General features: G+C 42.8%; 1 protein-coding gene across 1 annotated transcript in view; it reads right to left on the bottom strand.

Moving 5' to 3' along the window:
• tmtopsa (teleost multiple tissue opsin a) overlaps positions 1 to 8305 on the bottom strand; it is a 45791-nt gene extending 37486 nt beyond the window's left edge. The window contains exons 1-2 of the mRNA XM_063220221.1: positions 7936 to 8305; positions 138 to 466 (exon numbers count right to left, since the gene is read on the bottom strand). Coding sequence (XP_063076291.1) covers positions 138 to 466; positions 7936 to 8305 — 699 coding nt within the window. The remainder of the gene's footprint in view (positions 1 to 137; positions 467 to 7935) is intronic.
• Between the last annotated feature and the right edge of the window lie 7650 nt (positions 8306 to 15955).

The raw sequence follows: 15955 nt of genomic DNA, 5'->3' as shown, positions 1-15955 counted from the left end.
TTCAAAATTTTCATGGGGCCCAAAATTTCTGGCGGCGCCCCTGCCCGAGAGTGCAGCTTTTCAACTACATTTACAGTGAAAAAAAACCCTAGTATATCCTGTAGAAAATATCCTGTAGAAAATGCATACTGCCTCACCTGCTTAATTGCATGCAGCAGCTTCCCATAGCAGAAGACAATGACCATGAAGGGAAGCAGCAGGCAGAAGACAAACAGGCAGATGATGTAGGAGATGTTGTTGGCCGTCTTGGTGGTCCAGTTCACAGAGCAGGTGGTGCCAGGACCTTCCGGGCCGTAGCGGCTCCAGCCAAACAGGGGTGGCACGGACCACCCGAGGGAGTACAGCCAGGAGAGGGCCACGCCAACAGACACCTTGCGGTAGTTAGTGGAGTCGGCCTCGGTGGAGCCCAGCATGGTGCTGTAGCGCTCGTACGACAACACCGCCAGGGATATCAGGGACACAATGCCTAAGAAAAATGGAGGAAGGAGACAAAAACAACACGGCGCGCCATTGTTTTACAAGATGGCTTACAGTACAGTACAGACCCCAGCAGTAACTGCATTGTTTTCACATTCACACTGCTGCCAATTGAGTGATTACGCCAGGATTGCATCAGTATAAGGCTCATCGTACAAATGTATTATAATAATTACACATAATTATAAACATGGACAGACAAATAAAACAAAAAGAGAGACTTCTTCATTTACAGACTTGAGATGTCTGGGGAATATATCCAGTGAGTGAATACTATTTTAATTTCCCCGGCATTGCTTATCTTTTCACAGAAACATTAACATGCAACACCAACAGCATGAAATCACGTTTAAAAATGTAAATGCTTTTCATAAATTAAATGACATTTTCTATAAATGTTCAGCATTTATGTTTCATAAATATTTAACAAGAGTGTAATCTGATGCTCTTGCCGAATCAGGATCAACATCTTCATGCAGGCATACACACATTTCTCTGACATAACAATTATCTACATCTACAGCCAGTAATTAAAAACTGTGCACGGCCTGGTTCTTTCAGGCAGCAGACGGAACACATGGGTAAAAATGAAGGCCACGGCCCAATATTAATCTCATTAAATAAGCCAACTGTTCAGACATAAAACAACAGAAACGTGGTCTGCTCAAGCGTAGCATGTATAGGGAATGCAAGTGCTCTCAGGCAGAGCCAAAGTTAATGTTTTAATCTACCAAAGCTTTTCTCAACACCCATTTCCCAAGTATATCACTTAAATTACTCCCACTTACTCGAAAGAATGGGTTTGTAGGTCACTCTGAGGAAATGATCATGAAGTAATGGCTTTGTGCACAATAGATGGAAACAAAAACAGTTATTCAGCTGACATTTAGGTTCGTGGGAAGCTTGACGCAGCACAGTAAAAAAAAATATAATACAAAAAAATGACAGTGTTCATTCAACAATTCAAAAATTAGAGAGTACTCTTGGACTGTATGGGACTGTAAGTGTTGCATTTACACTGTATTTTCTACTGTGAGGGAACAACTTAGATAGATAGATAGATAGATAGATAGATAGATAGATAGATAGATAGATAGATAGATAGATAGATAGATAGATAGATAGATAGATAGATAGATAGATAGATAGATAGATAGATAGATAGATAGATAGATAGATAGATAGATAGATAGATAGATATGACACAATAGAGAAATGCCTCATGTTTCATATTGATGAAGCCTTTTATCAGACTATCAATCAACATGTCAGAATGACATTTTCGTCTTATGACTTATCTCGTAACATGACTTATTGACGACACTTGGAAAAAAAATGTTTAAAGGCCACAGAATATCCAAACATCGCCACCACAAGGGGCGGCACACCAAGTTATGGCTCCATCTGTGATTACATTCTTCACTCAATAATCTCTCAGGAAAGCCCTGCATAATGAGCCAGGGACAGTCTTCATGGAAAGAAACAGGATTTTGGCACATGGCTTTCCTTGCCTGTCCACTCTCCAGGAAACTGATTCTGAATCTGATTAAGCATCTGTGATATGGGGCAGAGTCACATTTGCAAATAGACGGTGGCTACATTTACATGACGTTTTTAATTCCGAATTAATAATTCCGAATTAAATAGTTCTGTTGAGTTCCCTTTGATCTTTCATTTAATTCCGAATTGTGAAGTGTTTACATGACGTTTTCAAAGCGGAATTAAGCTTTATTCAGAATTAAGGTGAGTTCATTCGGAATTAAACACCCCATGTAAACGTAGCCAGTGTGGCGGTCAACACGGACTGTCGACATAGACAAGTTTACATATGGAAAAACATTTTTGACAACCTCTCTCAGGGCACAAGAATCTACTACAACCCTGATGGATGGACAGCAAAAGGCTGGCATGTGTAATGTCATCGGCAGCCGCTGGCCTTTTATGGCTGGACATAAACCCGCAGCCCAAGAGCCATCATCCCACGGCGAGTAGTCCCCTACTACAGCCTCATGCTCACTCTGCTGCCTTTAGGCATCGCTACTGCTCCAGCACTTCAGTCAATAGTTCCGGCCATAAAGTCTAACTGCCACCACTATAAACTGTGCTGCTGTGCTGCTGTGCTGTGCTGCTGTGGCTGGCTGTACATGCCACCATCCGATATATCTTTTCCCCAAAGTCGATACTCTCCCCTCGCCCAGTGGCACATTCAACCACCAAAAATACATCCTGCCTCACACTATCTCTTAAATCAGTCATCATACATATTTATGACTGGACTCTGCAGCTTGCTCCTATGACTGAAGAGCAGTTCGTGGCATGCACATAATATTAGCATATGTGAGTATATGGACTCTGCTGCAAGGACATCAGAGTACACCTTGAGTTAAAAAAAAATGTTTCATGAGTGAATAGTAAAGAAAAGAACAAGAGGCACCCCTAAGGTGACCTGATTATTATTGTGATTTATTATCATACTTAAATTTATTCAGATACAAAATGGCATCCTGCTGTTCCGTGGCACAGTAGACCAACTCTTGATTGTTGCTTTACACTGTATATAGGACACACTGCGACCATAATGAAATACTGACTGCAGCCGTAAAGGCTACCACTACCAAGTGTGCCATGTAGCTGACCACCACACAAAGGCAGAGTAAACATGTCCTTCAACAATGCAATATACACTTTTTTGAGTGGCTCAGTGCGATGAAAAGTGCACATCAAGACTCTTTTCCTCCTTACTTACTTGTCCCTGTAGAGAACTAGTGAGACTTCCGCTGAAATAAGCAAACACGCTTTTCCTTCTCTTTCTTCAAGTGCACTATTTCTGTCCACAATACACTGAATATTAGGAAATAGCAAAATACCTTATTAGGATGTGATCTGATGATTTGGTCATCTGGTGACTTTTGTAAATGTAGGAAGGCTATGGCCTTTTTAAGGCCACACATGGGTATTAATTTGTAGTTTCATGTTCAAATGTAATGTACATTCATGTATATAGTCTCCCTTACGCGTGTATAAGTATGAGTGAAATCTAAATTTAATAGATAAGTTACATATAGGCCTAGTCCATGTGCAGCAACAACATACAGTAGGCTATGACCAGAAATTGTGTTATACAGGTAGACAATAGACAAGTAAGCTTAATGAGTAGGCCTATAGCTCATATGCCAGACTAGTTTTGAATCCACCATCAAAAGTTCCAGAGCCACCAAAGTACAGTACAGTTGTATGGAGGTGTCACAAACCCTGAAGCAATATAGAGGTAGACTCATAGTCATGTAGAGAACCCCCCACATTCTCCCAAAAGGTTCAGGATTTCAACCTGCAGTTTTCCGACACAAAGTTCAAGTCCCCAAGCATTAGGCCAAGGCTCCCCATATGCAAAGCTATTCTATTTTATTTGTATTCATTTGGATGTTACGTTGACAATATTTTCTCTGAAAAGTACACTTTGGCGGGGGCTATATAGGCACGAGTTCTGACTTCCCCTTTTAAATGCCAGCATGAGATCTGCATTTGAGTTGCTTTTATTATAATTTTGTTGATCTTCCACCCTATAGAGAACATTGCACAGCGTGTTCTGCATTAAAGGGATATGGTAGAGAGATGGAGCATGTCCCCTTCGAGCCACTAGCTCACCTTATACGCAGGGCTGGACTGGCATCTGGCATAGCGGACATTTCCCAGTGGGCCCTGCACCTTCATGGGCCCCTATTTTCAGAAATGTTTAAACATTTAAAAAAAAAAAAACATTACATTTCTGAAAATAGGGGCCCACTGATGAGTCAGCTTTATGCTGCTACTTACGAGGGAGCCCTTGAAGCCAAAAGTGCCCGGGCCTCATTTCACCCCCAGCACAGCCCTGCTTATACGGGATAGTGTGTGGGTGGGATTCAGCCAGGATGTCTGGGGACATAATGAGAAATGCCATGCGAATACTGGCAGGCATCTTGCTGTGATGTGTTTCATTGAGCTTTTTGCCACACTGTGTTCTTGCGTCAGTGGACTGTGAAGTATCCTGTGGTCCGTTTAAGTGTCATAACTACTAACGCGACAGAGGACACAAGTGTGCCTAGAAAGCACATGATCGAGGCGGTTTGAGGGAGTCCACTACAGTGTAACGTCTCATCTGCTGATGTTTGTAATATACTTTGAAGTGAACTTGATTCACGATGCTGTCCTTCACTAAAATTGATTTCCAATAGCACTGAACAGGCTCAACCAGTACAGCAATTTAAAGTGTTGCAAATGCTCCACAGACATACACACACGCACACACAACCACAAGCGCACACACACATGCACACCTGCACGCATGCACGCATGCACACACACACACACACACACACACACACACACACACACACACACACACACACACACACACACACACACACACACACACACACACACACACACACACACACACACACGCACACAGACATACAGAGAGAAAAAGAGAGAGAGGACAGACACAGGGTGATATATGATGAAGCTTTAAGGTAAGATGTGTGTGTCCATCTGTATCACTAGAGAGCTCAGATCAGATTATTTCCAAACTCAAATGGAAACAGCAAAGGTTGACTAAATAGATAGAGTCATTTAAAATGTTGTGCCATATTCTAAGGGACTATTTACAGTAGCTTTGGTGGCATAATGTGAAAGACTACACTTAGTCAGTCAGCAAAGAAGACTCTAAATTGACTTAAAAATTGATCCAGCTTTCCAACATTCAAATGCAAAATGTAATGACAGATAAGATCAGGACATCAACAGCATCAGCCCAAAAGCTTTAGTTCTGATGATTGCACATCCCTTGAGACTAGAAATGACATTAAACATAGAGAAGTCAGGGGAAGAAACAAGAGATATTTAGTCTGCAAGATGTACTGATTTGTGAATCAAAGTTCTCCCTTTAACTGCTCCCTAGGAATACACTGCTCACTGAAGTGTGCATTCAAGATCGCCCCATTGCATGGGTCTCCAAATCTCACTGTCAAGGTTTTATAAAACAGTGAAACATCCACACAACCTCAGTTTCCCACCCATAAAAGTCTGCTCCACTCTAGCAAAGTCTTGCTGCTGCTGAGCGTAAGCAGACGCACAGACCGTAGGCACAGCAGCTTTAGCCAGGCTACGCCCTCCTAGATACGCAACACCTTCAGCGTTGCTTCTAGTCAGGCGATATACATTTTGTTTCTGAGCTCTGGAGAAATCTGGAACACCATCCACTTTGTCGAAAAACAATCAACTTTGAGCAGTTCCAATGGCCCTGGGTAGAGGCATGTTCAAGACAGTGACATGTTTTAAGCCGAGACATTCTATTGGGACTAAGAACATGTTTGACTTAAACTTCGACACAACTTTTTCTGGCCTCGAGCAGTAGCAAGCAGAGGGAGGCGGGTTAATCAGGCTGTTTGGGAAACGTTATCCGTTATCTTCTTGGTCAGAACAACATCTCGGTACGAAATTTGAAAGTCAATGATAATCAGGCAACAGCAGCTTGGCACAAGGTTTGTAAATGGCACAGACAGCATTATGATGATTCACAATGATCAGGCCAACTGTTTCAAGCTCTGTTTAAAATTATAGCACGACAGCATCATCTGTCATTTGCAGTTAGGCGTACATTTATCAAGCAGTTGCAAACTTAAAAAGGAAATATGCCAAAGACACAATGACACAATTGTTCATACATATGTTGACCTGCATATGTTATATATACCCGTTGACCATGTAAAAAACAATTATAGGCCTATGTATCACTGACATGGATTAGAAAATACAGCCTTTGAACGATAAGAATTGTTTATACAAATGGTCCAGTGAGGGGAAAAAATACACATTACACACTATAAACCACTATAAACTATAGGTTTAGGCGCATGACAGATCACGAAAACACTACTGATAGTAACATGTGGGCAAAATGAATTCTAGAAATAAAGGACTCATAGTGCACCTTTAATTAGTGGCAACTTTGTGCCACAATGGTCAAATGTTTTTGGAGCATGCCATGGGGAACGCTGTGGGATGATCATCAACACAAAATGTGCAAAGTTTCAAAGAACAATATATGAAACACATCTTTCAAGATGACATGAGATTTGGCTCCGAAGTTTTCAAAAAGACTAGGTTGGAAGTAGTGGAAGTAATAGCAGTCACTGGCATTGGCACATTACAATGTTTTTCCTGATTTCCATTACACATGCTTGGTCTGATCCATGCTGTCTCTGATATATTATAACCTTTTAAAACTATAATGCATGTGTACAAACCTTTACTTTGCATTACCTCAAATGTTTCCTTCTGAATTATTTACTCCTCTTCACATACATCCCTAAAGAACATCCACTGGCGTTATAGCAGCAAACCACAAATCACAAACCGATTAAATCTAAACCCCTTAGGGTGCATTTCTTCATTGTCGGCAATGCAATGGTGTCCACGTAATCGTGTAGTTTTCAGAATCAATGCTCTGAGGAAATCATTGGCCTCCAATCTCATGCCCACTGATCTATACCGTCCCCTCTCATCAGATCTGTGCCTCCTCACAGGTACAGTCCAACGCTGAATGGAAACTTGTTATAGCTCCTTCCAAAACGCACCAATGACCATTCAAATAATGTAAACACAAGCTACCACTTCCAAGCAGGCCTGTGCTACTACTAATGATCAATATGAATTTTGACACGTAAAGCATGTTCTGTTCTGCCTAATGTGTTTTATTTTTGCTACTGGCTCGCCAGCAAATGACCATTTTGCTCTCATGCAAACAGTTTTGAAACCGATGCCACTCTTTCAGATGGACAATGGACGTCAACAACTGCGACTAACTTCACCACTAAAACCACATGGCTGAGGCCAGGGGTTCCCAACCTTTTCCAACTTGGGGCCCACTTGAAATTTTCACTATATCCTGGCCCACCCACTGAGCACCGCTCATCTCTGACCCAATAAACAATAAAACTTACATAAATGATCAAAAATAATCAATACAAATCTAACAAATGAACAACAACACATACAAAAATATGATTTTGATTTTTACAAAATGATTTCAAGGCCCACTTAGTATACCTTTAGGGCCCACCAGTGGGCCCCGGCCCACAGTTTAAGAATCACTGGCCTAGACTGATTATGTATTTTAGTAGTACACCAAAGGTCACAGCATGGCCCATCTTGTGATTTGCTACCTTCAAAACAAAAAAAGACACCAGAATCGGACGCACACGGCACACTATCCCGGTTATCACTTGAAACAAGGACTGATATTCAATATCCATGTGAAGAAGACAATCAGTTTTTGAAAACAACAGTTGAGAATATATTTCTTTCATGGGAATTGGTTGCTGTAGTAAAGTTTGACAAAAAAGGTGCATCCCCACCTGACCTGACACTAATGGTTTATTTATCAACAACTTCAACGTGCAATATGATGAAGGAACTTACCGAACAGAGTGTTTGCGAAGCCATACCACACGCAACCACGCGCCCCAATAAGCCACCGTCCTTGTGTGCTGGCGGCGAAGCTGAACGGAGTTCCGAGCACGCACACCAGCATATCGCTCAGCGATATATTAATCAGCAGGAGATTAATGGGGGAACGCAGCAGTTTGTAGCGACAAAACAGAACCAGCACCACCAGGTTGTTGAGGAATCCAAGACTTCCTATGAAGCCCAGACATACTGCAACCACCAAGTGTCCAGTCGGGCTTAGAGTGCGATGTGAAGTATCTTCCAGATATCCGTCCCCGGCACTGGAGCACAACACGCTCTCAGACCGCGCGCAAGTGCTCAGACTCAGGTTGGACACGATCATGGCAATCCGGTTGGGGCGCGCAATCGCGCAGCGCACACCACTCGAGAGTAAGGTATTTGAATATTGTGTGAAGCTGACAATGTGATATTAAAAGTTGTTTTTGAGTTCACACAATCCATAAAGAATGATATTTGTAATGATGCTTCCTTGTCTCGGTCTGCCTACTGCCTTTAGTTTTTTTCTTTTGGTTTTGTTGAGATGGGATACGAGAGAAGATGTTCTGGTATGGCCGGAGAAATTAAACTTCATCTGCGAAACTCGTACTAAACTTTAGAGCAGCCTTGCTCCACCATGTGGTGATTAAAATCCTCACATGTGATCAGACCAGATCATTCTCTCTCTCTCTCTCTCTCTCTCTCTCTCTCTCTCTCTCTCTCTCTCTCTCTCTCTCTCTCTCTCTCTCTCTCTCTCTCTCTCTCTCTCCCCGAGTGTGTTATTACCGAACCTCCTCGTACCTCCTTCTCAGCTGACGTGTAGGGGGAAGCAGACGGCGCGTCCTCATTGAGGAAAACGCGCCCATGAAAAAAGCCGTGAGGGAGAGTGTGGTCTGTAATCGTGTCTGCTTCACTAACCTACTTCCACTGCTACGGTAACATCTCTTAAAGTCCAGTAAGCGTCAGTGGTCGAACCTTGGACAATGTTTGCTACGTTTTATACCACAGACATTCCTGTTTCCTAGAGAGTGATTTTGGCAACATTTGCGATGATGTTTTCACAGTCTGTGGCTTCTGCTGTCCATGGTGCTGATTTAAGCATTTCATTGCTTGTTATCCTCGTGGGAGTAGTGACGGCGGTTAATGTCACAATTCTGTTTTTTTTTTTTTTTGCTGTTGTTTTCATCGACTTGGAAGCCAAGTCATAAAACAGTACTTTCAGAGGGAGTGATTTACTGCTTTTAAAGTTAATTTTCAAACACATATACATTTGCCTCAAAGTCATTGCCCATAACGACGAAATGCGATGGTAGGCTATAATGTTGTACTACGATCATTTGGGCATGGAAGCGTTGCATGTTACATACAGAATAGCCTACATTGCTTTTCACAATCAGGATATCTTTTGCAACAGTGTTTGACTCAGAAGACTTAAAAACCAAACAGTGGATGAGACATTCTGGAGAATTGCTCTCTACTACTTTGATTAGTGATATAGGCTAAATAAAAATTTAAAAAGGGCAATACAAGGAGGTACAAATTCCGACGAAGAGAGCATTGGATAAGATAGGCTATTGGAACCTCTGCCTGATTTCTTCCTCTTCCATGGGGTAATACAAGGGTCTGAATAGAACTATGGGACTCTGGTTAAAGAACGCAGCCTCTCTGCAGCCTACACTCAACAGACTACAAGCCTACAATATTATGGACTGAGCATGTTGTTCAGTAGCTTGACACGTGTCATTTGTTGCACAAGATGAATCATGTAGTCCTGTTCTCTGGCACAGAAAACCTTTTTGTTCGTTTTTGTTGGACATGTGATACAATTACAAATAAATTAGCCATGACAGGGGACTCGGTTATTTTCTACCAATTCAATTTCTATTTGACAGACTCATTCTCACCGACCACTTGCTGTTTAGATGTTCCACATTGGCTGTAGAAACAGACATGGTGGGGGGCGCTGTGGTGCATCGTGCTAAATCCCCCACATTTGGACTTGCATGCCCACGGGGACCTCGGCTCGAATCCGGCCGGGGTCATTTCCCGATCCCACCCTGTCTCTCTGTCCCACTCGCTTCCTGTCACCATCTCAGACTGTCCTATCGAATAAAGGCACAAAACCCCCCTAAAAAATTTTTTTTTTTTTTTAAAAAGAAAAGAAAAATAAATAGACATGGCATGTTATGGACTTTCACCACATATGGTATTCAGCCTTTGGTCCTCTTTTTTGTTGTTATGATGGATGCGCTTGTCCTAGACCAGTTGGAGGGCTTGGTCATGCAGACAAAATAACTCAGTTCGAATGGAGTATGGAATGCAGTACCATGCCGCAGGGAGCCTACCGGTGCTGAAATAACAGCTGGTCTTGTGTGACATAAAAAAGTTTGGCCTGAAAGGGCTTCAGAAATACCAAGGACCAAACCTGAACGTTTATCACAACATGCTTTTGTCTGCCCTTCCAGATATGAGCTATAGGATTCAGATGACCACTATGTTGCACTGTGCAGTACCAAGGGGCTGTCTTCCATTGATGTTTGTGCATTTCCAGTCCTTGGCTCACAGTTTAGAGGCGTACATTAGTGCAGTCGATTCATTCGGCACAGTTAAGGTGGCACCTTATTATTCTTGCTGTTTTGCCTGATAAGCATTGGCCCTTTGCCTCTCCAGCCTCCGTGCCAGAGAGGGATGGCAGCTGCTTGGAGAACGGGGAAAAGCCAGCACACAAAAGCAATCCAGAGATGGCCAGATACTGCAGTGCAGTGCCTATATACTGGAGAGCTAGGCTGCCCTTTCAGCATTAATAAACATCTTGTCCGCGGTGTGGATACTAAACCAGTGGTCCATGGCCCCATGCAGGTCACAGGGTGCTGGCTGGCTGTGTGTCTTCCACTCCAGGCTGCTCTCCCTCTGGGTCAGGGAAACCTTCGGGCTATTCAGCAGGCTCCTTGGAACAATGCCTCAGCAGCACCTCGCTCCCAGTTTCTTTTTTTCTCTTTTCCTGTTTTCTAACAGGGCTGGCATAGCGGGCATTTCCCGGTGGGCCCCGCACCCTTGTCGGCCCCTATTTTCTGAAATGTTTTTATTTCTTATTTTTTTACATTTATGAAAATAGGGGCCCATGAGGATGCGGGGCCCACCGGTGAGTCACTAATTTTGAGGGGCCCCTTTGAGCCTAAAGTGCCTGGGCCCTATTTCTCCAACAGTCCAGCCCTGTTTTCTAAAGTGTATTGACATCTTTGAATCTGCCAGATTGACACCAGTGAAGTGAGTGTACATTGAGTTGGGCATATCAGGGATTTGAAACAGTACATATAGCGTATAAGCCACTGATTTGATGGAAGATTGATGGGCATGGCACAGTTGTCATGTGATGAAACCCATCTTGGGGCAAGGGTGCAGTCAGGCATGAAACAATTAAATACACCCAGGGAACATAATTGATAACATGCTGGCTATAATTGGTGACTGAAATATGTAGAAAAAATATTTGAAAGAGCCATGCAAATTGGACTAGAGCAAAATGTGCATAATTACAATGCTTCACCTTAGAAGAAAACCCAACCATAGCACAGTATTTACACAACATTAGACATAATATTTGCTAAGGGTAAAGATTTGAATAACAAATAATCACTTTTGTTGTTCACACAACTGAGTTTCAATTGAACAAATTTGTTTTTTTATGTTTGGTCTTTGTCGTCGACAACATTCATTACAATGATGATTTACAAGGCTTCTGTATGTTTACCATGTCTTCATGTTTGGATTTACAACTGATTCAAAATCACATCCAAAATTACATCCAAGCCCATCTGCAGATTTGGTGTACTCAGCTGTGTCCTAATCTGACTGAAAGCTGAAAACTGAAAACTGTGGGCCAAAGATTTTGGAATCATGTGTCAACATTCACATCGAGACTTGGAACTCTCACAGCCATAACCACACGCATGCACAGGCACGCACGCACGCACGCACGCACGCACGCATACGCGTACACACGCACGCACGCACGCACTCACGCACGCACGCAACGCACGCATGCACGCATGCACGCACACACACTACATTACATTCCTTTGGCATATGCATATATTACGCAATACTGAACTGAACTCACCATAAGAAATGAAATCGTTTGTGCAGCTCTAGCCTACATTTCTCAGGATGTGCATTTCCACAAAGCAAGCACACCCCTATTCTGGGGGATGGAGATGTCAATCATTGCATCTGTGTTCTGAGATTACATCATTCCCCCAGCAATTCCCGTATTGTGTGGTGGTGGTGCTATGACCTCTCAGCAGCATCCATTTTATACTGCTATGGACCATAAGACTCCTTCTCACTGTGTTATGTACCCTCGAAAATCACAACTCCACAACTCAAATATTTTATAACCTGTACTTGTTTAAGGGACCTGTGGGTATTGGGTATTTATGAGACCATAGGTTTAAGTGGAAAGGGTTTCATGGAATGGGTTTAGTCATACACAGACAATGGGCAATAATCACCAAAACACACACGCACGCGCGCACGGACATACACACGCACGCACGCACGCACGCACACACACACACACACACACACACACACACACACACACACACACACACACACACACACAATTGTAACTGAGTCCCATCCCCACATGCTTATACGATACAAAGACAAATGGACAAAAAACACACATGCACGCATGCACGAAGACTCGCTGTCACTCACACAAACATATCCCCTGTCAGCTCAGACTCAAATTATACTTCCTGCATGCGAGTGAGAGAACATTTTCAAAAAGCATTACTTGGTTGGCTTGGTTTAAAATGTTTGATTGGACAAAGCAGTGGTGTAGTCCACGTAGAACGCGGGTATACGGAGTATACCCACTTCTAAATTTCAGGGGTTTCAGTATACCCACTTAAAATTGATTGATCCATTATTTTGAATGGCACAAACATATACAGTATACCCAATATACAGTATACCCACCATAAAAAAGTAGACTACACCACTGGGACAAAGCCAGTGTCCCAAAAAATGTTGTTAGTTAGTTTTTGCTATAAATATGCTAGCTATGGGCTTTCCACGAATTAAGTCTGAAGTCTGAATTGTTCAGGCAAGAATTTGGCTGCTATCTCATAAAACTGTCTGTGATTAAGAAAAGCAGTAATGGTGAAATATGACATAGCAATGTTGAAATATGAGTTTTTTTTAATGATTTTTAAAATGAAGCCTTGAACGACCCATTTAAAATCCATTAAAAGTTTTTTTATAACTAATATATTTAATATAATATATTTAATAATCAACTTGTATATATTTTGTCAACAGGTTAACCTAAAAATGTTGAAAAAAACACATCAAATGAGTTTCAATTTGATCATCTGTTTAATATGATATTTCCTTATTTCCTTTTTTGTTAGATCTCTCTCTATATGCTTGCTCCATCCTGAAGTTGTGCAAGTACCCACAAAAGAGAAGAAAAGACAGTGGGGAAAAGCTACCGGTTAGGATTCAGCTGCGAGTCATTTGAAAACGAGCCCCTATAAAACTTTGTCTTCCAAAGGCTTTCCCTCAAGGTCCCCCAGACAGCACAAATCTCAGAGAGAAATACACTCTCTGCACCTGCAGTATACCTGCTTGGCCTCAATAGGCATGTTTGTGCTGAAGAGCTTGCTGTCAAGTTGAACCGAGCACTTCAAGTGGTGTGCATTTCAGTCAGAGAATTTCCTGGAATCCTGAAACCGGTTCCTTTTCTTCCATCTCCAATCGAAAAAAAACTTAATTGGTGTGTGTCACATCACGCAGGGGCACTGAAAACCTGTGTGGGTGGTGGATGGGATGGGAAAAAGCTTTCTCAGACTCTCTCAACCTGTGTGTTGCAGGCACAGTTTGCATGGCTGATTTTTTTTTCTTTTCATGCATGGCCACGGCTATAGCCCTGAGAAAACTCTGAAGCCTTTTTTTTGTAAAAACTCGTCCAATTTGATGTAATAGCACTCACTTTAACCCATTAACACATTTAGGGCTTAAAATCCCTTTGTAATGGATGGAGGAGACGAATGTCTCAGCATTCAATATCACTGTCATCTTCAAAAGCATTTCAAATGGCGAAAAACAGGATAAAAGGTGACATGCCATGCCCCATTTATGCCTCTGAAATTACAGGGCTCTCTTAGAGTCAGTCAGATGTATAGCTTATATGTCCAATAGCAAGGCTTGAAAACATCTAGATTGCATGTCAAATGGATTGGCTCTGTCAATGCCCCAAGCAGTACACTGGCCGAGAGTATTTTGATCCAAACGGCCAAATCAAGAGTAACATTTGCAGAACGTACAGTATAGTATGCACCTGATCAGCATTGTCCTCACTAAAATGAGAAAGTGGCTCATCGAAAACTAGCTATTGGTTTGTAACTTTGTCCTGCCTCCACATCTTTACTGAAGAAGTGTTTCGTTTTGCTGTGGTATTCACAAAAGCGAACAGTGGGGCCTTTAGACGCAATACTCTTGAAACAGACAGCCAAGACTCTTGTTCAACTGAGGATTCTACTGCAGAGTATTACCACCGCTTTAGCATCTCGGTGCAGTGCAGTATATTATCTCGCTCGCTCTCATCGGCTCCAGTGGACCACCCCATGCACACTCCCATTTACAGAAGTGACAAACAAGGACACATTTCGCCTCTAAAGACATTTTGTCAGGATGGCGTCTCGTGTCAGACTGCTGGCTTTCTTATGAGTGACCCACAATAACAGCACGCAGGGGTGTCGTTCACGGGGGGTAAAGTGTGAGTCACCAGGGCCCCATATGTACAGTATAGGTGGCCCAAATACAGTTTGATTTATGTAGATATATGGGCTGGGGGGGGGGGGGGGGGCGGTCGTTCGGAGCTGATTGTACATAGGGCCCACAATTTGCTGCTACGCCGCTGTCAGCACGAGTACGTCAACACTCACTACCAAAACGTACACGCACATGCACACACACACACACACACACACACACACACGCACACGCACACGAACACACACACAGACACACAGACACACACGCACACAAACATACATACACACACACACACACACACACACACACACACACACACACACACACACACACACACACACACACACACACACACACACACACACACACACACACACACACACACACACACCACATGCCTTGCACACACACACACTCTGTTGTGAGCAACAGTACACCACAAAACCACCACACAAACCCTGACAGGAGACAGCTTCTCCTATGGGGAGCTCCACAGGAGGACCCTGAGAGGGCCACCACCTCCTGCTGTGGGGCTCTGCTGTGAGTCTCCCTGACCTTCTCACCTCCATCCCCAGGCAGGAGAAGATCTGTCTTTTTCTGACAACGACCTTGAGCTATGGGCCACACTAGAGAAATGTAAAAATCTACAGAGCCAGCCAAACCACACGCATGCACGCACGCACATACACATACACATACACATACACATACACATACACATACACATACACATACGCATACGCATACACATACACATACACATACACATACACATACACATACACATACACACACACGTGCACAGCACATGACTTTTCTGTACACGCACACATACACACCAAGGCAAGATTGCAGACACACACACTCTCACATAAATAGACATACACAGGCTTACACACACACACACACACACACACACACACACACACACACACACACACACACACACACACACACACACACACACACACACACACACACACACACACACACACACACACAATATTGGTGGTGGTATGGAATCCACTACAATGGGGCTTCTTGGAAAAGAGAAGTATAGATATGCTGTATTTGCTTGAACGTTAAGATTACCCAGGGGGATTTGAGGAATTTTTGATTTGTTCTATGTGTCCTGGAATCTACTCTATAGATTTATTACACAGAAAGGGGGGGGGGCAGTATGCCAAGGTATGGGCAAGGTATTGTATAA

Source organism: Engraulis encrasicolus, chromosome 16, assembly GCF_034702125.1.
Source record: "Engraulis encrasicolus isolate BLACKSEA-1 chromosome 16, IST_EnEncr_1.0, whole genome shotgun sequence".
Lineage (NCBI taxonomy): Eukaryota > Metazoa > Chordata > Actinopteri > Clupeiformes > Engraulidae > Engraulis > Engraulis encrasicolus.
This window is presented reverse-complemented; position numbering and strand designations above follow the sequence as displayed.